This window comes from Equus caballus, chromosome 15, assembly GCF_041296265.1.
Source record: "Equus caballus isolate H_3958 breed thoroughbred chromosome 15, TB-T2T, whole genome shotgun sequence".
NCBI classification, from domain to species: Eukaryota; Metazoa; Chordata; class Mammalia; order Perissodactyla; family Equidae; genus Equus; species Equus caballus.
The window spans coordinates 22,295,996-22,323,343 of record NC_091698.1 but is presented as its reverse complement, the minus strand read 5'-3'; the positions used below and the strand labels follow the sequence as shown (position 1 = coordinate 22,323,343).

General features: G+C 39.7%; 1 protein-coding gene across 2 annotated transcripts in view; it reads left to right on the top strand.

Annotated features, from left to right (window-relative positions):
- The window catches only part of TMEM182 (transmembrane protein 182), a 51,935-nt gene extending 25,421 nt beyond the window's left edge, over window positions 1-26,514 (top strand). The window contains exons 4-5 of one of the 2 annotated variants that reach the window (XM_001488300.5): window positions 7,188-7,325; window positions 24,454-26,514. In XM_001488300.5, coding sequence (XP_001488350.1) covers window positions 7,188-7,325; window positions 24,454-24,674 — 359 coding nt within the window. In that variant the 3' untranslated portion in view covers window positions 24,675-26,514. Of the gene's footprint in view, window positions 1-7,187; window positions 7,326-13,847; window positions 13,966-24,453 lie in introns of those variants that run through there. The other variant, XM_023618504.2, reaches the window with a different exon arrangement.
- The last annotated feature ends 834 nt before the right edge of the window (window positions 26,515-27,348 follow it).

Below are 27,348 nucleotides of genomic sequence, written 5' to 3'. Positions count from 1 at the left end.
ATTAGACCCCACTTGGGTTGCTATAGCAATGACCCAACAGGTTATCCTTGCTGTATCCTTTCTCCTGCCAGTTCATTCTCAAGACATAGGAGTGACAGTCTGATATAAAAGTGGCTAGAATTTCTGATCACTGAGCTTTAGGGGCTCCCTAGGATCCCTATGATAAAGGACCAGCCCTTTTCAAGTGGCATGTAACACCTTGACCACCTTTCTGGATTCCTTATCTTCTGTTCCCTTTGTCCACCTGGGCAGCAGCTGCAGGGAGCTGGCCTCCGGGCCCCCATCCGTGGAACTCTCCTCCCGCCTTCTGCCTGATGAATTCCTGGGCGAAGACTCCGTATGGCAGGGCTTTTCTCACTATCGTCCAGCCCTGTGCAATAGTCCACTTGGCTCTGGGATATCTGTGCACGCCTCCGCAAGGCCCTTATCACACAGTGATGAACTTATTTGCTTTTTCCTCATTGGGCTGAACATGAGACAGCGAAGATTATGTCTTACTCTAGGAGTTTTTGGTGCCTGGCATCTAGAGAGCGATCAAAGTATGTTTGCTAAATTAGGTGGCTTCTGGTTGTCAGCAGCGTGCCCGTTCACCAAGCAAGCCTGGCAGGGTCCCTCTGAGAGGTCCCTTGTGAGACCCCAGTTCAGGAGGTTGGATGGATGTGAATGGCTTGGAATGGAACTGGTTCTAAAATAATCCAGAGTGAAAAATTCAGGCTGCTTTTGCGCATCTAAATTAGTGAGGTTTTAGTGCATTTTTATTATATTCCTAGCAGGAAAAGAAAGACTGTAGGGCTTTATTTTTCTAACCCTGTACATGGAATTCAGAACAGATGCTGATTCTGCCATTAGCCTCTCACCTCTGGCCTATGGTAATCTGCACACACACACACATATGTACACGTACACACGTGTGCACACATGCACATGCACACATATTAATGTGCATAATTAATAGTCCAATTTATTTCATGGCCTTCACTGTCCTGGTGTTTTAGATGATTTTTATGTTTCCTCCCTGAAGGATTCTTAATAGATGTCTCCCTGCACTTCCTGTTTGTGTAACTGTGGAATTTCCCCTTTCAGGTGCACCCCGAGATATGAGCTCCTCTGACATAAATTGGCATCTGAACTTGAATTGTCAATACAGCTAATATGTTATGTACTTTTTATGAATAAACTGAGACATCGTGAACATAGTTTTGCATTCCATATACACCTTTATTTAACAAATTGCACAATCTCTAATGACTTCATGTCTCTTTTCTTTATTAAAAAACAACAGGATAGTCCTCAAGTGAAAATTAAAAATACTGTGTATAGGTGAAAATATTATACAAACATGAAATGATATACCACTCAGAATATGTTGATATGACATTTCAGTATACTCTGGGCTGATGATTTTCAACCAAGATCCACTAGAATGAAGTTACTAAGTAAATTGGTGGTGAAAGTAATACTGTAAATAGAAAAGTTTAATCTATTAAGGAAAATAAACTGAGTACTCTAGAAGGACCATTTCTACGCCATCCGTTGTTAGACTGATCACTAGTCATCCTCATTACAACACCTGACCCAGGGGCGCTTTGTTAGGTCAATAAACCAAATTATTTAGAATCAACAGAACTTCATTTCTTTGAAAATAATCGAAATAGTCATTAATTGTGGCCTCTCACAGATTCAGATGAAGCTTTCCTTTAATTAATCCAAATTGTGATGATAAAGATTACATGTAAATCTATTTATATTGTAAATCTTGCTTCACATTCTGCTAGGAATTAATAGAAATTCAATATTGTTTAAGTTAAGCACTATTTAATGGTACAAATGGATTTTTAGAGATGTTTTCACTTGCACAGTCCACAGTTTACAAAGACAAAGCTTTGCGGTTTCCATGGCTCAGATAAAGATGGAGGGAACAAACAAAGCGTTCCTGAGATACATTCAAGATCTAGGAGTTTTAAACAATATACACCCCTCATCAAACAAAAATATCCTTCCCACCAAAATTTTAAAGTTGTGCAAATGTTACAATTGAAAGCTGGTCCTCATCCTAGATCCACGAGATAGAAGATATCTTTTAAATGTCAACGGTGTTGTTTGCAAGAACATTTTATTAAAAAGTGTATAATTCGTGATACTAATGAGTGCTTACTACATGCAGCTCCTTTTCACATATTTTCTCAATCCTTACTCTATGTGAAGGATACTGTTTTCCATGTTAGAAAATTGTGGTCTATCGGAGTCCCACAGTTAGTGAGAGGAAGGGCCCCAATATCATATTTGACTCCCCAGACACATGCACTTACATCGCTTCATGTTGAAGATTCTCTGGTTGCCTCAGTTGCACTTCAGACAGTGACAGAACTCTACCCAATTCCACAAGACAGTTCTTCCTTACAACTGAGCATTTTAATTCTGGAATCACAGTGTGCCACATATGCAAACTAGGTAGTATAATTAGCTAAGAAACAGGAAGTTCCAAGAAATTTTGCAATAGGCTTGAAGTTATGCACTTTGGAGTGCTGAAGCACACGCAGAAAAAGAAAGCACACAGGGACTGCAGGAAGGATCTCACTTGGGAGCTATTTCTGTATGGTCACAACGCTCCAGGCAGCCAGGTACCCCCTTCCCTTAAATACAAATCTGTTGCTCCTGCCTTTTATGGGGACTCAGAATCAAAAGTCAGACTGTTTTGCTAGAGCAAAGCAAAGAACAGGAAGTTGCAGTTGTCAGGAATGACAGCCGCTCTGGGGAGCATTTATCCCCCAACTCTGTCTGGCTCTCTTTCTCTCCCTTTCTTACCAGGAGGTTTCTCTCTTTCTTACCATCCCTCTGCTTCTCTCTGTGGAAAGGCTCCTCTGCTTTTTCTGCCCTCTCTGTGCCTGATTCATAATTCCTGCCCTCTTGCTTGCGTATGGCCTTGGCTTACTGTGACTCTTCTGGACACTGCTACCAGTGCTTCCTGTGAGCTCCAACTCTGCTGCTAATCCCCTCACTTTTCCAGTTCTCAAGGAGTCAAACTGATTAGCCCAACTCATCTTTTCAACACACAGGTCCTAGAGCATGGGTCACAGGTCACCGTCTTTTGGCTGTCAGGGGTTTGACTCCATTTGTTTGTATTTTGGGTATTTAGGAGTGGAGGCACATGGTATAAGACATGGCTGGTGCCTTCTTACAGGTTAATGGACAGGGACATTTCCCATGGAAGACAGTATGAGAACTTTGTGGAACTTTCTGTATTGGCAGTCTACTTTGCTCAAACAACTTCTCTACTGCACTGCAAACCATAATCTAAAGGGATTTCCAAATGTCAGTGGTACAGAAAAAACAGTGTGCGGCGCTCTCTGAGGCAAGTAATTCACTTTCCTATTACTGAACACAATATCACCTGCTATGTAGCATTAATGAAATTTTAACAATAACAGCAATAAAAGCAACCACAAAATAAATGCCATTCTTTGTCTCTTATTATATGCCACACACTTCACATACATTATTAATAATTCTTCCAATAGCCCTAGAGGATGGATACAAGCATCCCTATTTTACAGAAGAAGTGATAGAGGTTCAGGAAGCTTAAGTAACCGGTCCAAGGTTACATAGAAAATACCTGGTAAATACTCAGGCCACTCTGATTCTAAAACCCACATTTCTTTACTGCATTATGCTGACAAGATTTTTTTTATTTTAATAGTCAAACATATTTAAAAGAAATTAAGATAAGAAAAATGGCCTCCTATATTTATGCAGATATTCACCTTTTGTGTTTCTCTTCCTTCCTTCCTGAAGTTTCAAGTGAACTCTGGAGTCATCTCCCTTCAACCTAAAGAAATTCCTTGAGCATTTTTTTATAGAGCAGGTCTGCTGGTGACAAATTCTATGTTTTCCTCCTTGAGAAATGGCTTTATTTCACCTTCATCCCTCAGATATTTTTGCTAGAAGCAGAATTTCAGTCTGATAGTCTTTTCTTTTGGCACCTTGAAGATGTTCTTCAACTGTCTTCCGGCTTCCATCGTTTCTGATGAGAAACTTGCAGTCTTTGGAATTGTTCCCCATATGTAATCCATCATTTCCCCTCCCCCAACCCCTGGCTGCTTTCAAGACTTTTTCTTTGTCTGTGGTTTTCAGTAATTTTATTATTTTGTGTCTGGGCTGATTTCTTTGGGTTTATTCTCTCTGGAGTTCGTTGAGTTTCTTGTATCTGTAAATTTGTCTTTCACCAAATATGGGAAGTTTCCAGGCACTATTTCCACGACTGTTCTTTCCGTATCAGTATCTTTTCCCTCTGCTTTAGGGACTCCAGTGTCGCAAATGTGAGATCTTTTGATAATGTCCCACAAGTCTCTGAGACTCTAGTCATTTTTTTCAATCTCTTTCCTTTCTGTTGTTCAGACTGGATAAATTCTCTTGCTCTATCTTCAAGTTCACTTGCTTCTTTTTTCATCTCTGTTCTGCTATTGAGCTCATCTAATGGATTTTTACATTCCGATTATATGTTTCAGTTCTAAAATTTCAATTTAGTTCTTTTTTAATAGACTATTTTTCTTCAGAGAATTTCTATCTTTCTATTCATTTCAAGAGCATTTACCTTAGTTCATAAAAAGTGGTTCTAAAAGCTGCTTTAAAGTCTATCTGATAATTCACATATCTGAATCATCTTTGAGCTGGCATCTGCTGATTGCTTATTCCTTTGAGAATTGGTCAGATTTTTGTGGTTGTTGGTATATCAAATAATTTTGGATTGTATCCTGAACATTTTGAATATTATATTGTCAGACCCTTCATACTGTTAAAATTCTCTAGAGAATATTAATTTGTTGTTTGAACAAGGCACTCAACCTGCATATTCTGTCTTTTTCTTCTGTGGTAGTAGTTTCAATGTCAATTCAGTTTGCAAAGCTTTTGCTATGCTGTTTGGGTCTGCCTGGGCATGCACGCTCAGGGCTTGCTCTGGTACTTGGATAGTTTTTATACTGTCATTTGATTCTCAAAGCCTTTGCTAGACTTCTCTGGGCATTTTCTGTGCATGTGCAACTTGGGGTGTCAGCTCGTTACAGATTCAAACACAGGATTAGAGCTTCTCTTCTCCAGCCCTCTCTCATCTGTGGGATTTCCCCCACACCCTTTGGCTTCTAGGGCCCCTTTTTCCCAGTTTCTCTGGAAGGAATTATTGGGTTCTTTCAGAGCTTTGGCCTCCTGTGCTGCGGCACAGTTCCATGGAGTTGCACTACAGTGCGAAGCAGCAAGAGAAAAAGGAAAATATATAAGATTTATTCCCACACTCTTTGCACAACGGGAGGCCCTTTATAGGATCCTTCTATCCGAAGGATTGGATCACTTTTGGTAACTTAAATGCCCCTGCCTCCACTGGGGTAGCAGTGCACACCTACTTTTGAAGCTGGCCTTGAGGCAGGACTGGGAGAATAAAAAGAGAAAAATAAACATGAGGATTTTCTCCATACCATGGCTTGCAGGGGCTCCCTTTCCTGCTTTTCTAGCAAGAATGATGACAATGAGTGGGTTTTTTTTTGCTGTTTGCCTTTTACAAATTTCCCCATTTGGCTTGCCTTCAGGCCAAATCCAGGAAGAGAGAAAAAAAGGGAAAACCTAGAAAACTCTTTGAAGCTGAGTTGATCTTTCTTTAAGGTTTGACTTTCCTCCTTAACCCATGTGTTTTTGTTTACTTTTCAGAATCCTCAGAGTGTTTGCCATGTTTGTCCAGTTTTAGTGTGATCAAGGGAGTGTTAGAATGGGCTCCTTATTTCCTGGACTGCCTCTTACGAATGCTTATACCCCTCGCACTTGCCACAGAACCTGCCACGTGATAGGCAATGAAGTAAATGAGGTGAATGAAAGTGTAAAATGGAAAGCTCACCGATTATCTAGTAAACTCTGGTAGGACTGGTGTGGCAAATATTTGGCTCACAGCCTGTCTCTCTTACTTCTACACTCAAAGCTGATCTATACCTTACTGCTCTGCTGCCTGCGGAGCCTGAATACAACCGCAGAATACTTCCTAACACAGCAAACCTGGAATTCACTGCCAAATGAACAGCGTTGGCCTGTGAGGTGAAAGCCTACGTTTTATTCCTGTCTTCAAGACCTGGTTATTCACACAAAAAGTCCAGCATTCCTTTCCCGTTTAACTCCAGTGACTCCTCTCTGCAAGTTTCCATCTTCCCATCCTCTTTTGTCTCTTTAAGTTTCTAGTTGATTGACATATTTTATTTTTGCCACGTGGGTTTGTTGAGAAAAATTATTCTTTGCTTTCTTATAAAGTTTCTGTATTTTCGTAAAAAATTGTAATTTGACTAATCTACTTCACTGTGCTTTCCCTCATTTACACCAAAAGAAATTTATTTTAGTGTTTAGCCTTTGGGAAATGATGAATTTGTTTAATAGATCGGTAATTATCCCATTTAAAAATGATCATTAGAATTCCTCTTTATTTGATTACTGCATATCACCAACCCACAACCCATTTATCACCAGTCGCGTCCATTAATTCAGCCTTGCTGGTCCTTGACTGAGAGACTGTTATGTTTTCTTCGGGTTTTGAATCTTTCTAGGAACAAATTAATAGAAAGTAGTATGCCTTGAATATATCTGATTTAAAATCTCAGCCTGTACAAACCTTTTTTTTTGTTTTGCTTGCCATTTTTATTACCTTAAGACTATTTTCCAATAGAGTCACAATCCAAATAGAAGTGTACTTTTTTGTTAGGGAAAGGGGTGACTATTATCAGTTTCCAAGGGATCGCTGTGTGATCTTAGCAGGAAGCAAGAGGCAGTGTTTGTAAATGTGACTCTCTTTTCACGTACATTTGGTATGAAACACCTGTCTGTGACCCAACTGGGTACTTACTCAAGAGGACTCTTTCTAGAACTCTAGTGTTGCCACTTCTAAGATAGAAAATCTGGTGAAAAATAAGCTTCCAGAGTAGATTAGCATGTGCGTGGTGCAAATACCAAGCGCGAGTTGATTGAAGATTGACATCATCGAGTCCGAAGTCATCTAGTAAGGGATCCTTTTGAAGGTAATTCAGGACCCATAGCTCGGGATGCCACCTAGCAGTGCAACGGCTGAAATTAGAAAAACCGTGAGGAAAGAAACTGTATGACAGTCTGCTGTGTTCACAGTCTAAGTGTGTTTTTCTTTTCTCCTTTTCTCCTGGGGTCTCCAGTTTACCGTGGTTTCTGGGCAGTCCTGATGCTTCTCGGGGTAGTCGCTGTGGTGACTGCAAGCTTTTTGATCATCTGTGCAGCTCCCTTTGCCAGCCATTTCCTCTATAAAGCCGGTGGAGGCTCGTATATTGCTGCAGGTATGTACAATACAAAGGGTATGATTTCCAACCATGAGGTTTTTCCCTCCATATCCTCATATTTTCCGTTTCTAGTTTCCGATATCAGGCTTCTAGGAGTAGTAAGACAATGATATTCATATACAGTATTTCTTGAGAGATAACTATATGACATGCTTTTTCAGGGACTTTCCATTTTCCGTGTGCTAACACATTTAGCACGCAGTCTTTGTTGACTGTGTCCGCATTGTATGAAAGAGGACACTAGAAGCGAAAGTTCTGTGGCAAGAGCCTTTTAATCTCTCTTACCCATTAATATTCTATCTGTAAATTGGGGGTCATAACATGTCTGTCTGTAACATCAGGATATAGGTAAAAGTTTTTGTATGCTCTTAAAAAGATAGCCCCCATAATGATGTTACAAACCCTCCGGATTTATCACAGGTAAAAAGCATCTTTTTCTACAATGTCACCATTCAATTTTCTTAATTGTGGTTCATGTGCATTATCTAAACACACTCTCTTCTTTGTAAAACTTGAATTTATTTTAGTCAGTTTTCCGACCAGTCTGTAATTTCTGCTAAAATGATCATAGTACAAATAGAAAAATAATTGAATAGGTGAGTCCTGTGAATTTTAAGTCTTTCCATTTAATTAGGAAGTAAAAGGCAGAATACTAACCTGAAAACATAAGCACAAGGTTATTTATAAAGATAACAATTCTAGAAAATTAGACAGACTTCAGTATGACCGAGAGCAGACTGGACATGACTGTCCTGTGTCATAACATCGGATGGGAAGGGCAGAATGGCTCCTTGAGACTGTAGAGACCATAAAGGAGAGCAGCGGAGTGGATGGCTTTATGGCCTTTTATTCCCAAAGACAGCTTATGACGTTGCCCATCATCATTTAATCAATGGTCAACTAACAAAGAGTTCCTTTAAATACTCTTTTTCCATAATATTGCGCTTAATTCTGCAGAGGGAATGAAAAGAATAGTCAGATGTGGATCCTCTGCTCAAAGTGCTGGAAAAGCCCCACTCCGAGAACAAGAGCCATGTTTAACCTATTCTTTCTTTCTTTTGTCTTTTATTTCAACTCTTTTATTCACTGGTGTTTCAAAGGCCTTTCTCAAGGGCCTGGATTTACCCATTTGAGCTCATAATACTTTTAATAACTTAAAAAAGTTGGGATATAATTCACATACCAAAAAGTATACCTCTTTAAAGTATATAATGCAGTGGTTTTTACTGTATTTACAGAGTTGTGCAAATATCATCACTATCTGATTCTAGCATATTTTGATCACCCCACAGAGAAACCTCCTCCTCTCCTGTCCTCTCCTCCCCGAGCCCGGAGAGCCACTACTCTACTTTTGGTCTCTCTGGATTTGCCTATTCTGGATATTTCCTATAAATGGAATTACACAATATGTGGCCTTTGCGTCTGCCTCCTTTCACTTAGATCTCATAATTTATGCCTTCTATTCTTTACTTCATAATTCCATAAGAACAAACCGCTTATATGCCTTAAAACTGAGCATCTTCTTTGCCAAATGTTTTTTCTCCCCCAAACCACATTCTACCCTCACTTCAGTCAAAGATCTAGTTAAGGTGCATATTTTTCCATGGTCTTCCCGGAAATAACAGCTTTCTGCTAAAATGTGTAAATATTTCTTTCTTCTCATTCCTCGATTTTCTTTTTTAATCTTTGTCAATAAAAGGAATACGTAAACGCAGTGGTTCAGTACTGACACCTTATGGGCAGCACGATTGTTTTAAACTCAGAAGTGCTCTGATCCTGGGTTTGGTCTTATTAGGGAATTGCGTGTGCGTTTACTGCTTTTGAAAAAAAAATGTTGGCCATTTTTCCATTTTATAATTTGCACAAGACAGTAGTATATCCAAAGAATTACATTTGGCTGAGAACTCTGTAGGGAGATAAGAATTTTTATGCATACGCGTAGCCCTGTGACCAGTGGATTTTCTTTTTATAGTGAATCTTTTGCTGCATGTGGGTATGGGGCTGAGATCCTCGTTGCTCAGGTCTTAATGTAAAAGTTCCCTGGGAGTTGAGAGGTGTCCCAGGTGTTCTGGGAGCCCATTCTGAAAGCCATTAAGCTAGATGATTATGAGGATACTTTCTTTCAAACTTGACTTTTAATTTCCTTCATGGAACAATTCCTTATTGTTTGTGTAAGACTGTATGTTTCCCAAGAACAGAGAGAAGTCTTCTGTTGGATGAGATAGAATATTACTGTTCATTTTATCAGTTTGGATAGGAGAAGTGATGTTCTCAGGAATAACTAAAGTTTACTGTCCAGTAGTAATTTCCACCATGAAACGCAATCTTTTAAAGCAGTTATAGGGCCAATAAATCATCCTTAAACTTGAGTATTTATTGACAAAAGACTTTTTAAAATCTCACAATTGTCTATTATTAACCTTCCCAGATAATGTTAATAGGCAACTTATTCTTCCAAAGTTGAAGATGGAAATTTACATGCTATGTTATACAAAGATGAGGAAAATACAAATAGACACTAAGTTTGTTGCCGGGCAAGGTTTTTCTGTGCCATATTTAACACAGAATCATGCATGTGGTCATTTACTGAGTTAAACTGAGTTGAATTTATGACCCTTTCTTTGGTTAGATTTTGTATTTTCAAAATGAAGAGATCTCATTCCAGGCACCGAGTATTCCAAAGTCTCCTTCATCTTGGGGTTTGCCTCATCATTTTCTGCCTACCTGAGTCTCCGTGCTGACCTGTGCCAACATGCTGTGCTCTGCCAAGCTGTTAGCAACAGGCACCACTTGGCCCCTGGTTGCCGTGGCTGCTTTGTCAGTGCCACAAACAAGATTGGACATGCTTTATTTGGACAGATGGCCTTAGGATAAGGCAGAACCAAATTCTCAATGGCCAGTGCTGGGGGTGTACTCATAGAAAGACTCTTTGTCATCAGCAGGAAGTGTGTTTTTGGGCATTCCACACATGGTTGAGGCATGCTGATGTCACAGCTCTTGCTGTGAGTAAGGAGTGAGGTCCGTGGTATTCCTCTTGCTGTGTGAACAGGGTTAGAGCAAGGCTTGGAAGGCATGTGTTGCCACACCCCGTGCTTGGGCAGATACCTCCCCTGACCAGCCATGCCATGTGTTCCCCGTGGAAGTTCAGTGCTGGACCAAGTGTGTGGTAATCGTCAGGACGGTATGACGCTGAGTCTGTATTTCAGTGACTTTCCTCCCACACCCCCACAGTGCCTAAACCATTGCTGACATTTGCTTTCATGTGGACTCCTAGAGAACTCTTAGCTACAAAGGGGCTAACACTGTCTTCTCCTAACCCTGTGATGTTGGAGAGGATAGGAAAGATGCAGGAAGAGTTAGAGGGGGTAGTCATGGCATTACAGGACGTTTGAGTTGTATGGAGAAAATTATCATCCAGCTGAATATTCCTAATGCCTGGGCAAAGCAACATCAATACAGGAATTGCTGTGCATGAGTGAGACCTCTAAGTGTACAAGAAAGAATAATGATGTTGTTTGGATGTCCCGGGACACTGGCGTTGAGTGATAAGCCATAAAAACTGGACATCGGTATTTTACCAGCGTATCATGGTAGAAAGATTTTTCTTCCGCAATTGGAATCATCTTTTCCTGACTGAGAAACTGGGATATATTTTTCTGCTGAATATAGAGCTAGACAGATTCTCACCTGGGGAGAGGTGCCTGAAAAGCTTCTGAATCTTGGCTAAATCCCTCGTTAGACCCTCAAGTTGGTGAGACTGCGTAGACACCTCGTAAGTCAGAGGACTACAGCAGCCTTGTTCTAGGCCCCAGATGCATTCATGGGAGGAAACGATACCTTGCAGTGTAATCAGTCCTCGGGAGCATGGTGGGCACCAAGTGTTGGTTTGACTCCCGCCCGGTTCTGTGACCACAGTGGGTGCTCCTCGCCCAGAGAGCTGTTTCCCAACTGCTGTTGGTTACCAGCAATATGAGCTGAATAACTTGGGGTGAATGGTATAAATCGTTTGCCATGTGGGTCGAACAGCCTGAAGCACGTCTCTCTATGGCTCGCCCCTGCTCCCTTCTGGACTGGAGGACACTGCTTTCTAAAAGTACCATGGCGTGAGCCCTCTAACTTAAGAGAGTAGTGCAGGAAACGTAAGTGGATCTGAAGGGAATAGAAAATTCTCATATCTAGCAGGTAATGCTGAAATCAGAAGTAAATTGGGTTTGTGGTTTGTTTTCCCTTTTTCTTTCAAAAGAGCAATGCAATTCGTAGTGGTGCACCAGCACCCACATCTATTTCTACATGAGACAAGAGGGACATGATGGGTGCATAATACAAGAGACTTTTTGCCTTAATCCTAGAAAAAATACCTCACAGAAGCCAAGGGACATATTTCAGACTTTCGCTTTCTTTGGCTGGGACTGAACCCATGGCTCACAGGAGATGCTGGGCGTCATGCCTTGCTCCTCACGTCTTTCTCCAGATAAAGCAGAACGTGGCAGCGGTCGGACCAAGAGAAGAGTTGTGGAGGAAACAGAAGACCAAGAGCAGGAAGGGATTAGGAAAGAATTGCTGACAGCCTAGAGGCAGGCGTTCTAAACTTACAGGCAGATGCGTGCGCCTGCTGGCACCTGCTGTCTCCACGTCTATACAGTGAAAGATTCGGGCTATGAACAGCCGCTTACCCTGGACCAGCAAAGGGGCCCCTGTGTCAGGAGAACAGGCCTGGAAGGCCAGTGAACGCTTGCCAGAATGGCTTTCTAAAGCTTCTGTGTGTTTCTTGGGGCGTAAGAAACAGACTTTCCGGAGAAGATCACAAACATAATTTCCCAATAGGGAACAGAATATTTCGCCAAAGTCCAGGACTTAACATTTTATTCAGAGCTCTGATTTGTTGGAGGTGGGTGATGGAAAGAAAAAAGTGATTAATAAAAACTATAGATTACTCATGTATCAGCCAAATTACTTCTGGTAGTAGAATGAATTTCTCCCATTTCTATGAGGTTATAGGACGGCCGTTTGGATTTCCCTTTTCTCGGTTAAAAGGCTTGCGTATGTTAGATCTGCTTTCTCAATAGCACTAGAAGAATGAGTCACCCTGCTATTTCTGGAAACACTTGCTTTGTGCACTTGCTTTGTGCCTTCAGTTGTCCTATTTAGGAATTTGGTCAGGAAAACTATTGTTTTGGATATTGGCACCATTATAATGTGGGAAGACCTGTCTTCAAGATTTTGATGTGGAATTTTAATGTCCTCCATCTGACATTTTATGTAAATGTCAAGTGCTAGAATAAGTCAACCTTGGTTAATATTAAATAGAAAGGAGCTGTGTAGAGTTTTTGTTTACAAAAATATTTTAAAGCCTTATTGCTTTGCTTTCTCAGATACTTGTTTGAAAGTTTATTTCTTCCCACATTGCTTATCATTTGAAATCTGTGTAACAAGCTGTTGGGATCAGACTTGTTCTGACTCAGCTTCAAAGGGGGCACCAATATGGTAGATATATGGTGGTAAAATGAGGAGACAAGTCCCCAGAGGAAGAACTCAAAAGCGACATGTCAAGTGGAACCCTGTGAGTCTCTAACATCTCAGCCAGAGGCAGGCTGTGCAAGGGAGAGAGGGTGTGGACAGGAGCAAGGAGACCCAGGATGAGTTCTTTGGAGGGAACTGTTGTGTTCCTGAGTCTCCATGCTAACCTGGGCTCGTTACACATATCCTTGCTGGAGACGTTCTGGGCTGTGGTCTAGCTCCTGCCCGGAGAAATCTAGGGTGTGAGAGGCTGGCTCAGTAATAGCTTCGGTGGGACTTTTCTGGAAATCTTTGAACTTCAAACTTAAATAAATGTTCCCCACCCCTCTTAAAAAATGTACCTGTGCTGTTGCTTTTCTTCTGAGAACTAGAGCTACAGGCCTAGCAAATGAAAGCTTCGCCTCACAGGACATATTAGCGTAGGGGATAATTAATCTCCACCCTGAAATGGAGTTTTCAGATGTGGGAGGTGACAAAAGTCTTTCTGGCCTATAAATAGGACCTCTGGTATGGGATTAGGTTTTGTCATGGTGGAAAAGCAGAATGAGTTTCCATCTGCCTCATTCTCCTTTCCCAGAGTGTGTGTATCATTAACAACTACTAATTACTCAGCACTCTAAGGCATTTAATTTCTTTGCAAATATTCTTTTTCATTACATACCCTTCCCCCAAGTAGTCACTTTGCTCAGAAATTGCTAGTAACAAGTGGCTAAGGCATGTTGGTTTCTGTACTAAATTTTGTTATGCATTTTCTGAGGCCTTTTTGTTTCCTTTACACTTTCTTGTGTAGAAAGAGAAGCACATTAGGTACAGACTCCTCTGAATGACCGACTGACGTCTGCTAACGGTCTGTCCTAGAAAGAATGTTTATTTCCTGTAACCAGGGGGCTGTTGTGGTGGGGCGGGAGGTTTTCTAGACTGGGCGCTTAAAACAGAAAATGCCCTTAATTGAGCAAGCGCAGGTCTAGACTCACCTGATGTTATTCTTTCCAAAATGTTCAGCCATGGGACTACGGGGCGACGGGTGCCACCTGGTGGAGAATTCCAGTCAGACGTTGGCCTACATGTTTGAAGCAATCTTTCCCTCGCTTCTCTCATGAAATCTCAGAACTGGAAGGCACCCCGGCAAGTTTATTCTCTTGTCTTTTGGCCTGTCTCGAAATAGCCCAGTCATATGAGAAGCTCTGGTGCTTTAAAAGATTTCAGAGAAGAATATTTGCTAGCCGTTAGCAGGCGCTCTTGCCAAAGCGTAATAATAACAATGAAAATAAGAGAACTAGCCCAGCTTATTATGTGCTTGCCGCGTCCCAGGCACCCTGCTAACTGTCTTGCCTCCACTAATTCCTCGTGACTGCTTTCTGCATTCTCTCTGTTTTACCAGTGAAGAAACTGAGAAAAGGAGAAGTGAACACCTTGCTCAAGGTTACTCAGCTGGTAAAGTGTAAAACTTTCTAGACAGTAAAGCTTTGACGCAAGATTTGATCCAGGTCAGAATCCGGGCCTGTCCTCTACAATCACTTCCTACTTTCCAAAACTCAGTTATTGTGTGTAAACACATCCTTGGCATTAAATGAAACACTTACTTTTCAGATTAAATCCCTAATGACTTGTAGAGATGGATAAACCCTCATGATCATTCTCTATCAATAATTGTTTCTCCAGAGAATATGGAGTATTGAATATACAGGACGTTTAATATCTAAAATTATTATGCCAATCTAAGAAAGTAATAAATATTTGAGAAATCTGCTAGAGGTTATATAGGTTCGGTTGACTAAATAAAAACGTGAAGCCAAGAAAGTGAAAGGGAAGAGGCAATTAGTGTATTTGGAAAGTAGTGTGATAAAGTGTGGGCAGCAATGAATATTTGGAAATCAGATAGGTGTAACGAAAATCTAATCAGGACATTATAACTATATAAGGTTTTCAGGCTATCTTAGAAAACTGGAGAAAAATCAGTGAAAAGTCAATATGAGAAAATGAAAAATGGAGATAAGCCAAGAATGTTTACGGTTGACCATTATACATTAGTAGTTTTATAATTTCTGAAATATGATATATAAAAATGAGCATGATTGAATTATAAAAGAAAGCAATCGCATTTTAATGTAAAGAAAATATTAGAAAAATAAAATTGAAATTATTTTTGAGTCTCAGGCTTATTTTCCCAGAAAAACTAATTTTTTAATGAATGAACTAGCAAATATGAGACTACTTTGAAAATATGTTACAGTGTAATGACAAGTACCACTTTTTAGAAAATGTAGAATTGGCAAATTTTCCTTTGCTCATCATGTAATGTTTAGAAAAGTAAGAATACAGTTTAGACTCTGGAATGGACCTGTGAGAATAGCTTCAGCCTGCTTTGTCCCCATGTTTCCTCCTCTAACATGACACGCATGGCTCCTTAGAAGTTGAGAAAGACCTCAAACACTGCAATTCTTAAGATTCCTAGTGTATTAAAAGTGAATACATGTTGGTTTGCAAATATTGTGGCATTTTTAAGTGTTTACATTTAATGCATTAACGCTTTATGCTTTTAAAATACATACATAAATGTAATGAGCCCACTATAACTTAATTTGCAGATATTATCCAAAGTCGTTTCTGAGTGTGTCATCCAGATTATGAGGGAACAGTATGATTTCATCCCAACAGCTTAAAACCCTTGCGCATTCTCAGAGAGAGTCTAGCTCTCTCTCCTGAGTTGTAATTTTTATCCTCTGAATTAAAGCCTCGAGATGCTCCCTAAACAGCTGAGGAACGGCTCCCTTTCCAAAGGGATCCCAGAAAGAAACAGTACGAGAGTGGGGAGCAGTTCACAGGGGTTCATGATATAACGAAACTTCATGACATTCACTTATGTGTCATATTTTATATGTTTTGAATAATACACAAAGTTAAAAAAACGAATTAAAAAACTGAAAACAACCAGTCACAAAAGATCCCTGTGCTCTAGGCACCTGGAGAGTTTAATTGCCCAGTGACCGCTATTGAACAACAATCAAGTTTTGTTGACAAAGTTAACATTTGAGGAACATAAGGTAAGGCAGTATCTTTTTTTAAAACACTGTGTTCTTAGCAGCACTTAGCAAGTCTACCAGCGTATAGCGGGTACACTGGAGCAGGTGTGCCTCAGGTCACGGCCACAGCATCGGTGAGCCCAGCGCCATTTCATCCGTTTTGTATAAGATGGTGTTTCATAAAAAGATTTTGTTGCCAATTTTCTTTTCAAACCATTTATGTAAGGAAATGTATCCGTCATTTCACGACTCTATGTTTGAGTTAGAACTTCACAAACCAAAATATTCATAAGAGCTTAATTCATAATAGCCAAAACCTAGAAAGAACCCAAATGTTCACCAATAGATAAATGGATAAACCAAACTTGGTATATTCATGTGATGGAACACTGCTCAGCAGTAAAAAGGAGTGAACTGCTAACATACGCAACAACATGGGTGAATTCTCAGTCATCATGTTGTGTAGAAACAGTCAGAGACAAAAGACTGCGTACTGTCATGATTTCATTTCCATGAAGTTCTAAGGGCAAAACTATGCTAGAGTGACAGATGCATTGCCGGGGGGCGGGGTGGGGGGGGGTGCGGTGGGCTAGTGAGGAGGCATGAAGAACCTCTCTGGAGTGACAGTGATGAATATGTTCTATTGTTAACGGGGTTGTGGTTACACTGATGTTTACATTTATCAATACTCATCAAACCGTACACTTAAAACGCGTACATTTTGTTCTATGTAAATTATGCCTCAGTTAAAAGAATGAGAAAGAGAAACAAGAAATCTGGAATGATTTTTACCCATTAGTAAAACCTTCAAACCATTGAAACTTAATATAATACCTTCAAATACTAGTATGGGCTAATTTAAGAAATATTTATGTGAAGACTATTTGTGTATCTTCTTCTAAATCCCCTTGTGGGGATGTTGTCAGTTATGCTGTTCAGTGTCCTGTGCACATCTTCTGTGCACTCATTATGTATTTCTTGATGAATTGCTATGTTTCCTTTTAGAAACTGATAGTAAATACATAGCTTATCAAGTTTCCTTTCTGTTCTTTCTTCTGGGTGTGTCGGATGTAGGCTTACCATTCCAAGAATGCTGCTATCCTTACTCTCTTACTCATGCTCCAGACTTTTTCCTTCTGTAGCGAGTATGAACTCTCCCCTTGCCTTCCAGGGAGCTCGACCTGGAAAAGGAACGTGGTCTCCCACCACCTTCTTGGAATATTTTCCCTGTTGTAGGATGTTTTCAAATGTCTTCAGCCTAACGAGTTGCACCTGCTATCAGGGTTTTGGTTTGAATTATGCCTCAGGCTAAACTTTCAGCCGTGCTTAGACGGTTAACTACAGCAGACTTCGTTTTCATCCTCTGCAAATAGACACAATGCGTAAGCTGATGCTGTCGTCCCTAAAATTTTATGAAGCCTACTTTCTAGTTCTATGTAGATGCCCTTGCTGTGTATTGCTCTATTAGATTGTGTGTCCTCCAGATAGAGAAAAGATGAATTTTTCTGATTCTAATTTGCTATTCACTTTAACTTCCTTTGTAGTGCATTTTTTTTGACTATGGAATTCTGTGGCCTTTCCCATGCCCATTGGAGGCTGAAATGAGTTGCCACTGAATTTGTGTGGAAGCATGACTAAAAGAGGCCAATGAATCAGCCTGAATTTATCATTCTTCCCCAAGCAGCCAATAACTGCCCATGGTTCAAGGTGTTAAAGCATGTTTCAAAGGCAGTTTAGTTACGTCTAAACACTTAAAGATGAAGATTATTGGTTTTCAGTAACTCCAAAAGGCTATTTTTTTAAAGATTTTTTAAAATTGTTTTCCTTTTTCTCCCCAAACCCCCCAGTACATAGTTGTATATTCTTCGTTGTGGGTCCTTCTAGTTGTGGCATGTGGGACGCTGCCTCAGCGTGGTTTGATGAGCAGTGCCATGTCCGCGCCCAGGATTCGAACCAATGAAACACTGAGCCTCCTGCAGCAGAGCACTTGAACTTAACCACTCAGCCACGGGGCCAGCCCCCAAAAGGCTTTTTTTTTAAATACAAGTTTATGTATTTCAAGGCAAGAATATAAGGGCTTGACATTGGACTGCCCTTTTGAAGAAGAAAGTTTTCATCGCTGTGGCTAACTTTTCCCTAGAAATATGTTTTTAAATCGGGTTTTTATAAGATGGTATAACAGATCTTTATAGTATGCCTTCTTTTTCCATTCTTGTTTCTGTGAAATATTGAGGACACGCATTTTGATTTCTCAGTCTGTGACTTGGTGCTTGGGAAATTCTTTTTTGTTTCCATATTATGATTGTTTCCATACTGTTTATCATTAGCAGTTACCTTCCTAATGGCCCTTTGTGACTAAATTTTTTTCTTCCTGAGGAATATTTGCCGTGAGTTAACATGCCTTTCCAATCCTCCTCTTTTTTTTAAATGTGAGCTGCCACCACAACATGGCCACTGACCTACCAGTGCTGTCGGTCTGTGGCCTGGAACTGAACCCAGGCTGCCAAAGTGGAGCAGGCTGAACTTAGCCACTAGGCTACCAGGGCTGGCCCATTTGTGACTAAATTTTATGTGACCTTTGTTTCAGAAAAAGTACTTTCCAAATTGAATTGATGATATTTGGAGGGAAAAGTTTTCAACTTTGTGAGAGGATCCATGCCAAATCATAAGCTTGAATGGCCCTTCCCCACACGGCCGGTGAGAAGAGACCGGTGTGTTCTTGGTGTGACTTAATCATTCGTCCTTGGTTTTCTTATGATCACAAATCTTCATGGGATCTGGAGCCATATTTTGATTATGCCTCCAGTGAGCTCTTCTCTGAATTTCTGTTGGACTTCAAAAAATAGGTATTATAAAATTACATTGGAAATAAATTGTGCATTCAAAATGTATGACCAAATTTAAATATAACTTCATTACAAATTATTGCCTAAATATTAGCAATATTTTCTATTCCTGCTAAAATCAATCTGACAAGTGGGTTTGAAATGTAACTCACTTGTTGCTCAAGAGAGTTATTGCTTATGTCTTTATGAGTGAGGGTCTTAAGGTACCAAGGGATAATACTTAAGATTTTTCCGTAGAGTTAATATTGCCCCAGAGAAGACTCTCCACTTGGTAGGTGGACCAAACCAATAGTATTACTAGTCAATATCCCACCAAAAGAGGATGTATCTTTCTGGTGTATGAACACACATACTCTCCTCCCATCCCCACAATGTATGTATTTTCCAACACACATAGCCCTAGACTTCCACTACACTTTTGTTTTGAGTCATTCATTTTGTTTTTGTTTTGAAATATTTTCAGATTTACGTAGAAGTTGCAAGTCCCTTCACCCAGAGACTCCTTTCAAATTTCAATAATTGTTCCAATAATATCTTTTATAATAAAATGATCTAGTATTGGAAGATGCTTTGCATTTAGTTGGTGTGTTATTTGAGTCTCCATCAAACCAGAATAAGTTCTTTAACCTTCATGACCTTGACTCTTTTGAAGAGTACAGGCCTGCAATTTTCTAGAATGTTCCTGAATTTGGTTGTCTTATGTTTCCTCATGATTGGATATAGGCTTTTCATTTTTGGCTGCCGTATCATAGCAGTGATGCTATGTTCTGCTCATTGCATCTCATGAGGTGTTAGGTAACATCAATTTGTCATGTCACTGGTGATGTTAACTTGGATCATTTGAGTAAGGTGGTATTTGCCAGGTTTCTTTAGTATAAAGTTAGTATTCCCCCTTTACAATTAATAAGTGTTTTGTGGCAAGAGACTTTGAGCCTCTGTAAATATTTATTTCTCATCTAAATTGCATCCACTAGTTTTAGCATCCATTTTTGTTTCTTGCCTGAATTAATTGTAACTTAAATGATTCCCAAATGGTGATTTCTAATTCAACTATTCCTTCTACATTTATAAGTTAGCATTCTGTAAGGAAAAGCTTTCCCTTCTCCCCACTTATTTATTCATTCATTTATTTACATCACTGTGGGATCATGGATTCAATCTATTTTATTCAATGAGATATAATATGGCACTATCATTTGTTTGATAATCAAATGGTCTCAGAATCGGCTCAGGGAAGCGCCATCAAACTGACTTCTGAAACACCCCCATTATCCTTTGAGCATGTTTTTGCTATTTGGTATAACAAGACATTCCAGACTCATCACTTTCTGTCCCAGCCTGGATTCAACTATTTCTTTGAGACGCCCTGGTTTCTGGTATTTAGAAGCCATGATCTGGACACCTGGTGTCCTCCATGCTGCTGAGGTGTTGCTGCTCCCAGACCCTCCCAGGGAACAGAATTAGGAAATATATCTAGGTATATATTTTAAAACACACACACTTTTTCTTCTATATTCATTCATTTATCTATCTATCTATCTATCTATATACCTAGCTATCTATCTACCTATCTATCTAAAACTGTAAATCCACACTGATACATTCAATTACAAACAAATACCATAGAGTTCATTCTAGCTGTCCCCCTTTTCAGATTTGTAACTCTATTTCAGGCAGTGAAGAACGTGACTGCAATTAGCCTCAATACATTTATTTATTTGATCAGTCTACCTGTATGTAACAGTATCCTGACTCCTCTCTTAGCCATATACCTCATGCAGGCTCCCGTCATAAATTCTTGGTGCCATATCAGCTAAACCCTTGGCCTTTGGTGTAAATAATTTCCCCATGTTTATTACTTCATTTTCCTTCTCTCTGTCTGTCTGTCTCTCTGCACACATATACACACACACACACTCACACACATATGTATAAAACATTGGCAATTTAATGGGTAGGAAAACACTGTCTTTTGTTTTTTTTTTTTTGAGGAAGATTAGCCCTGAGCTAACTGCCGCCAATCCTCCTCTTTTTGCTGAGGAAGCCTGGCCCTGAGCTAACATCCGTGCCCATCTTCCTCTGCTTTATATGTGGGACGCCTACCACAGCATGGTGTGCCAAGTGGTGCCATGTCCACACCCGGGATCCGAACTGGCGAACCCCAGGCCGCTGAGATGCGGAACGTGCAAACTTAACCGCTGCGCTACAGGGCCAGCCCCGGAAAACACTGTCTTACCCCATGGGTAAGATATAATCATAAATTGATGTGATATGAATTAAATAATGGACTGCATCTTCAATCAGTGAACAAGTTAAAGACTCTAGTGATAGAAACACCTATTATTTATTGCTTTTAGGATGTGATTGCTCTTCAAATGACAGTAATATTTATATATAAGTTAATTCTTCCTTATTAAGACTCATCTACATGATTACCTCCAATACATCTTTTTAAATACTCTAAACTCAGTGATAGGTTTTGCAACTTTTGAAAAATTGTGTATGAGGCTACTGGTTTTTCCCAAAGGCAATTTTCTTTTTTTTATAAAAATATCTGAAAGCACAAGAGCTTCACGTGATACAAGGAAGATAAAAACCAAATCAACAAATAATAACAAAGGTTTGCATAAGGCAAATAGCATGCAAATAACTAAGCCAACCTTTCCATTAGCAGAGAACACTGTCTATATATCTGCTGAAAAAGCGTATTGAAATGCACACAGTTGCTAGACAACACATGGCATTGCCATATTGTTGTCAAAATCTGAGGTACGGCTCTGTAAGGAGTATGCTCGCCGGCTATGACTTTAGTATTTCTCTGTGATAGAGTTGTTGTTCAGTGGTTAAATTGCTCTATTCCGTGCTCCAGTATTTGCATTTACATTAGAGACCACGGTGTGAAGGATGTTTCTTCTTAGTGAAGCGTCCAGGTTGACTCTTCATTGCTCTGTAGCTTGTATCATGATTATGAGAAAGTTTAAGCTCTGATACTGACACACCTCGACATATTTATGAGGCCTTCTTTTGTGTTTATGTCTCAAGATTCTTTATGAAATTGATGGCCCAAGAGAGAGCACATCCCAAAAACTGTGTGAGCACAATTAACCTAGAGGGGTAATTGATGGCTAGGCTCTTAAAAGCTCCTCTCTCCTGCTGTGATGCCTCTGGCTCTGCTCCTGGTCACAGGGCCATGTTTGCCTTTCACACAGACTAGCAATTAGAATATAGAGATTTTATACCTGAGGGTTCCATCCGTTAATTCAAAGTTATAATTAATTATTAATTCAAAATCTATTATAGATCTTTGACATGTTTGATTGAACTTTTAGACAAATAGCAAGTGACCTCAAGTATGTTTTGCTGAGGGACAAATTTGAACCCCTCGGGCTGTGTGGCTTGTCTGTGGGACTTGCCTCTCACTCACTACTCAATCAGCTTAGCTGACTCTCCTGAGGCTCAGAGCGCTGGGATCGCTCCCTTCTGTTATTGCAGTCACAGTCACATGGAAAACTATATACTTTATACTTAGTGGTAGTCTCAAATTTGAGCATTCATTATGCTCCTCTGTATATTCCTTGTTACGGTCAAGGGTCCAACACTATAATACTTTCTCTACTTTTATAATTTTAGCAGCATTTTTGAACAGGTGGATTACAGTTACACTGAAACTATTGATAAATTGTGATGTTGCCTTCTAGTTAGTGTCTAAGCATTGTTTTTCCTTTCTTCCTTGCTTTCTCCCTCCCTCCCCTCCCTTCTTCCTTCCTTTCTTTTGTTTAATAAGGCTCTTGATCTCAAACCTGCGCTTCTGTGTTCCACAGAATCTTTTATTATCAGCCCCCTCCCTCATTCTTTCAAGGCAATATTTCCTTTATGCTGTAATCAATCTTCGGCATATATGTTTCAACTTTAAAGAATCATGTATATTCTTTTACATTGTAGTCATGCATCACTTGATGGGGTTACATTCTGACAAATGTGTCGTTAGGCGATTTCGTCATTGTTTGAACATCATAGAGTGTCCTTACACAAACCCAGATGGCATAGCCCACTACACGCCTAGGCTGTATGGTACTAATCTTATGGGACCACTGTCGCATACACAGTTCATTGTTGACTGAAACATCGTTATGCTGCGCACGACTGTAGTTCAGTGCTTTCATCTCTGTTCTGGTTTGGTACTTACCTTGGCTCCTATTTCCATTGCCATATTTAACTGCAGCACTGGTTAGCTTTATTATAATACTATAACAATAGTTAGAAAGTGCACAGCAAAGGAAACCATCAACAAAATGAAAAGACAACCTAACAATTGGGAGAAGATATTTGCAAACCATATATCAGATAAGGGGTTAATATCCAAAATATACAAAGAACTCATACAGCTCAACAACAAAAAAACCAACAATCCAATTAGAAAATGGGCAAAAGATCTGGACAGAGATTTCTCCAAAGAAGATATACAGATGGCCAACAGGCATATGAAAAGATGCTCAACATCATTAGCTGTCAGGGAAATGCAAATCAAAACTACAATGAGGTATCACCTCACTCCGGTCAGAACGGCTATAATTAACAAGACAGGAAATAACAAATGTTGGAGAGGGTGTGGAGAGAAGGGAACCCTTGTTCACTGCTGGTGGCCGTGCAAACTTGTGCAGCCACTATGGAAAGCAGTTTGGAGTATCCTCAGAAAATTAAGGATAGATCTACCATATGATCCAGCTATTCCACTGCTGGGTATTTATCCAAAAAACTTGAAAACACAAAGGCATAAAGATACTTGCACCCCTACGTTCATTGCAGCATTATACACAATAGCCAAGACTTGGAATCAACATAGGTGCCCATCAAGGGGCGAATGGATAAAGCAGATGTGGTATTTATACACGATGGACTACTACTCAGCCGTAAGAAATGATGAAATCCGGCCATTTGTGACAACATGGATGGACCTTGAGGGTATTATGCTGAGTGAAATAAGTCAGAGGGAGAAAGTCAAATACCATATGATCTCACTCATAAGTAGAAGATAAAAACGACAAAAAAAAAATCACATAGCATTGGAGATTGGACTGGTGGTTACCATTGGGGAAGGGGGAAGGGGGGAGGGCAAAAGGGGTCATTAGGGTCACATGTGAGGGGATGCACTATAATTAGTGTTCGGGTGCTGAACACGATGTAATGTACACAGAATTCGAAATATGATGTACATCCAGAAAAAATAAAAATTAAAAAAGAAAAAAAAAGAAAGACCTGAGCTGAAAATCAGCTCTGAAAACTACTAGCTATGTTTACACATACTTAAAGCTTGGGGTTAATAGTACCTACTTTGCCAGTTTATTGTGTATATTGAAAGAAATGATGTAATACAGTGCTCATTGCACACCAGGCATATGGTAAAAGATGGACAAACATTAGAAAATAAGTTCCACTGGGCAAGGATCTTTGACTCATGTTCACAAGCACCTAACACAGTGTCTGGTACACAGTAAGTATTCAATAAGTACATGTCAGCTGTTGCATTGTTCTTAGGTTCTCTATGGCCCTCACCTCAATGTTTGGAAAATTAAAGATAAAGGGTGTGCGTATAAAGCACATAATAAAGGGTCTAACACAAAGTAGGTGATTTAGCTGGAATCACATTTTGAGAGACATATCATCAGGCAAATGATTGGTTAGTGTTCTTGGGAAAACATCTTCAGAAAGTCTAAAGGTCTTTTGTTTTATCCTTCTCAGGCATCCTGTTTTCGCTGGTGGTGATGCTATATGTCATCTGGGTCCAGGCGGTGGCTGACATGGAAAGCTACAAAAACATGAAAATGAAAGACTGTGTGGATTTCACCCCTTCTGTTCTGTATGGCTGGTCATTTTTTCTGGCCCCGGCAGGGATATTTTTTTCTTTGCTAGCTGGGTTACTATTTCTAGTTGTTGGACGGCATATTCAGATACATCACTAATCCACCTGTTGCCACCGGTGTTTTCTTGGGAGATTTTAAATCACAGCATATTTTTTTCATTTTGTTTCAGTCATCCCAGAGTAGAATTACTTGATGTAACTTTTTAGTTGCTATTTGAATTAACCATTTTACTTGCCATTTCCTCTAATAAGAAGGTCCTAGAATCTCTCCAGAGACCAACAAGTGTCCATCTTCTCAAAGTGTTATCAAGACTCTGGTTCTTTAGGGAGCAGGTAACGTGGGCCTCCCTTTCATTGCACTTGTGTGAGTTCACGCAGGTTGCAAAGTCCTGGTAAGAGCATAATACCATCACCTGGGGCAAATCAGGATTTGATTGAAAGCATCCTTGGCATTCACTTCTGTTGCTCTTAAAAAAAATCTTTGCACAATAATTAAGGACAGAAAACAAATGTTTTCAGAGAATTTACTCCATTTCTTCTCTACTCATGTACATATCCACATACACATTCACTGACACCTGGCCTAATTATTCATTATTTAAAAATAGATAGAAGTTGTTCTTGTAGCAAGAGCCCTGCAAACTCATTACTTAAAATGGGCCACAACAAAACTCACAATGTGAACTTATTCCAGTTCACTGTAAAATGTGTAAAAACCAAGCACCTTAGCTTAGTACATAATTCTATTTGGTATTTTAAAATTCCCATTTAAAATTATATTGTTAATATGTTCAGCATGTGAAAATCTACTGATGAAATGTGCTTTTAATATGCACTAGCTATAAACTTTCAAAATACTTCCATATGAGGATAATCTCCTTGTTTTATTAAAGACTATGAAATAATGAACTTTTCCCAAGATTTCATGGGTTGTACTTTTTTGATCATTTGATTCCCTTCATTGTTGTCCCTCAATTTCTTCTTCTTTGCAGTAGGTATATTAACATTTACAGACCTGCTATTTCCTTTAACATCTTGGAAGAAAACTTTTTGCAGGGGAGTTGAGCGAGGGGACTGAGGGGTCTAATTCTTTATTATTTACTAGTGTAGACATTTTGCACATCAAAGATGTTTGTTTGGCACTAATTTTGATTGAAATCAAATCCATCTGAGAAATCTAGGTCGTATTTGCATTTTGGAAGCCTCCCCCGAGTGGGAGTTTGGTGTTAGTGAAGGAACAGAGAACCCGCTTGGTAAGGGGCTTTGTTCCAGGGGCGGCATTTGCCTCCGCAGCTGTTGTGAATACCAAAGACGGGACTCAGAGGTAAATGAAGAGTGACCACCTAGAAGATGCTGTGCGATAGAGGGACTGTTTTGCTTTCCATCCAGCTGTTCCTGTGGTGGAGAAATTGCCCAAGTATTCTCTACACATCCCATACTTTCCATTAAACCTTGTTTCAATGGGAGGAATTTCTGGAGGACGAGCAGAGGTACGAGCTATCTACGGAATCATGAGGGCAGTTTAGTATTTACTGACGGGACTTGCCTGTAATTAAAAAAAAACCCCACAAAGCCTTAGGGGTTTAACTGGTTTCTCAAGCCATTTCAATTATATCACACAAGATTTTGTGGTACTTTCCTTTGTCTTTGTCTTTTTCTGTTTCATTTTTATATTGCTTCATTTATTTCTTTGCTTTTGGCTTGATTATTAGAAAAATAATTATGAGCTCTGTTATGCATATTGACTGTGATATTAAGTTATGGCATGCCGTTAAGCTTTTCCAGACGATGCTAGATGTATTTGATTAGTTCATGTCATCTGTAAATACAATTCCTCTTTGTAGAACTTTGGAATAGAGCCTTTTTCTGGTGTATTATATGTCATTTAAATTTCACATACGAGCTGCTTTCAGTAAAGGTTTGAATATTTATAAATTTCAGATGGCTATCCTCACTTTCTAATACCCTTGTGCGGCTACCGTATATTTCTCATAAGGCAATTGGCTGACTATGTGATGTGTGTGACACTTTTACACAGATCCACACTTCAGAAGTATTTCCTAGTTGTAATGCATCAATCACATTAATTCAAACGCATTTCCTGATCTACTTACCAGCAATCCACGGAAGGAAGGAAGGTGAGTTGTGTTTGCTGTGTCAAGGAGTAGAATATCCTTAAAAACAGCAGAGATATGCGGTGTATTCTCGTAACAGCCTTCTATCTGATTTGGGAAAGCGTGTTTCCTTATATTTTTCTCTTCAGTATATCGATTAATTTTCAGAAGCTTCCAAAGTGATAAAATCTTTTTTAAGAGGGTTGATTTTGCATCATAAAGTTTTGATTTAACAAAGAAGATAAGGTGGCCTTTCTAGAAAGAGTGAGATAAGAGGGCAGTGAGTTATGCCTGTGGACCTTGGTGACAGCCGTGGTCTCTCCACATTGTATTTGTTCAGTGGCTTTAGTTCAGTCGGGCATCTGGTAGCACGTGCTCTGAAACTGGCTGGGAAAACCATGCAGAGAAGCTGAATGATGGTGTTCAATGTGGGGGCCGAGGGGAGGGCTTTAAAATGCTATTAGACGTGTACCTGCTGGTCATGGAGTCACTTCAATGACTAATCTATGAAATACATTTATTGAATTTGAAGAGTAAAGCCACTTATCAGGGTATATGATAGAGGGGGCGTCAGTATTTGGTGATTATCCATCTATCGTTAATGCTTACATGTGTGTGTTACAATGATAAGGTTGGGTAGAAAGAGATAAAGTGAATGAT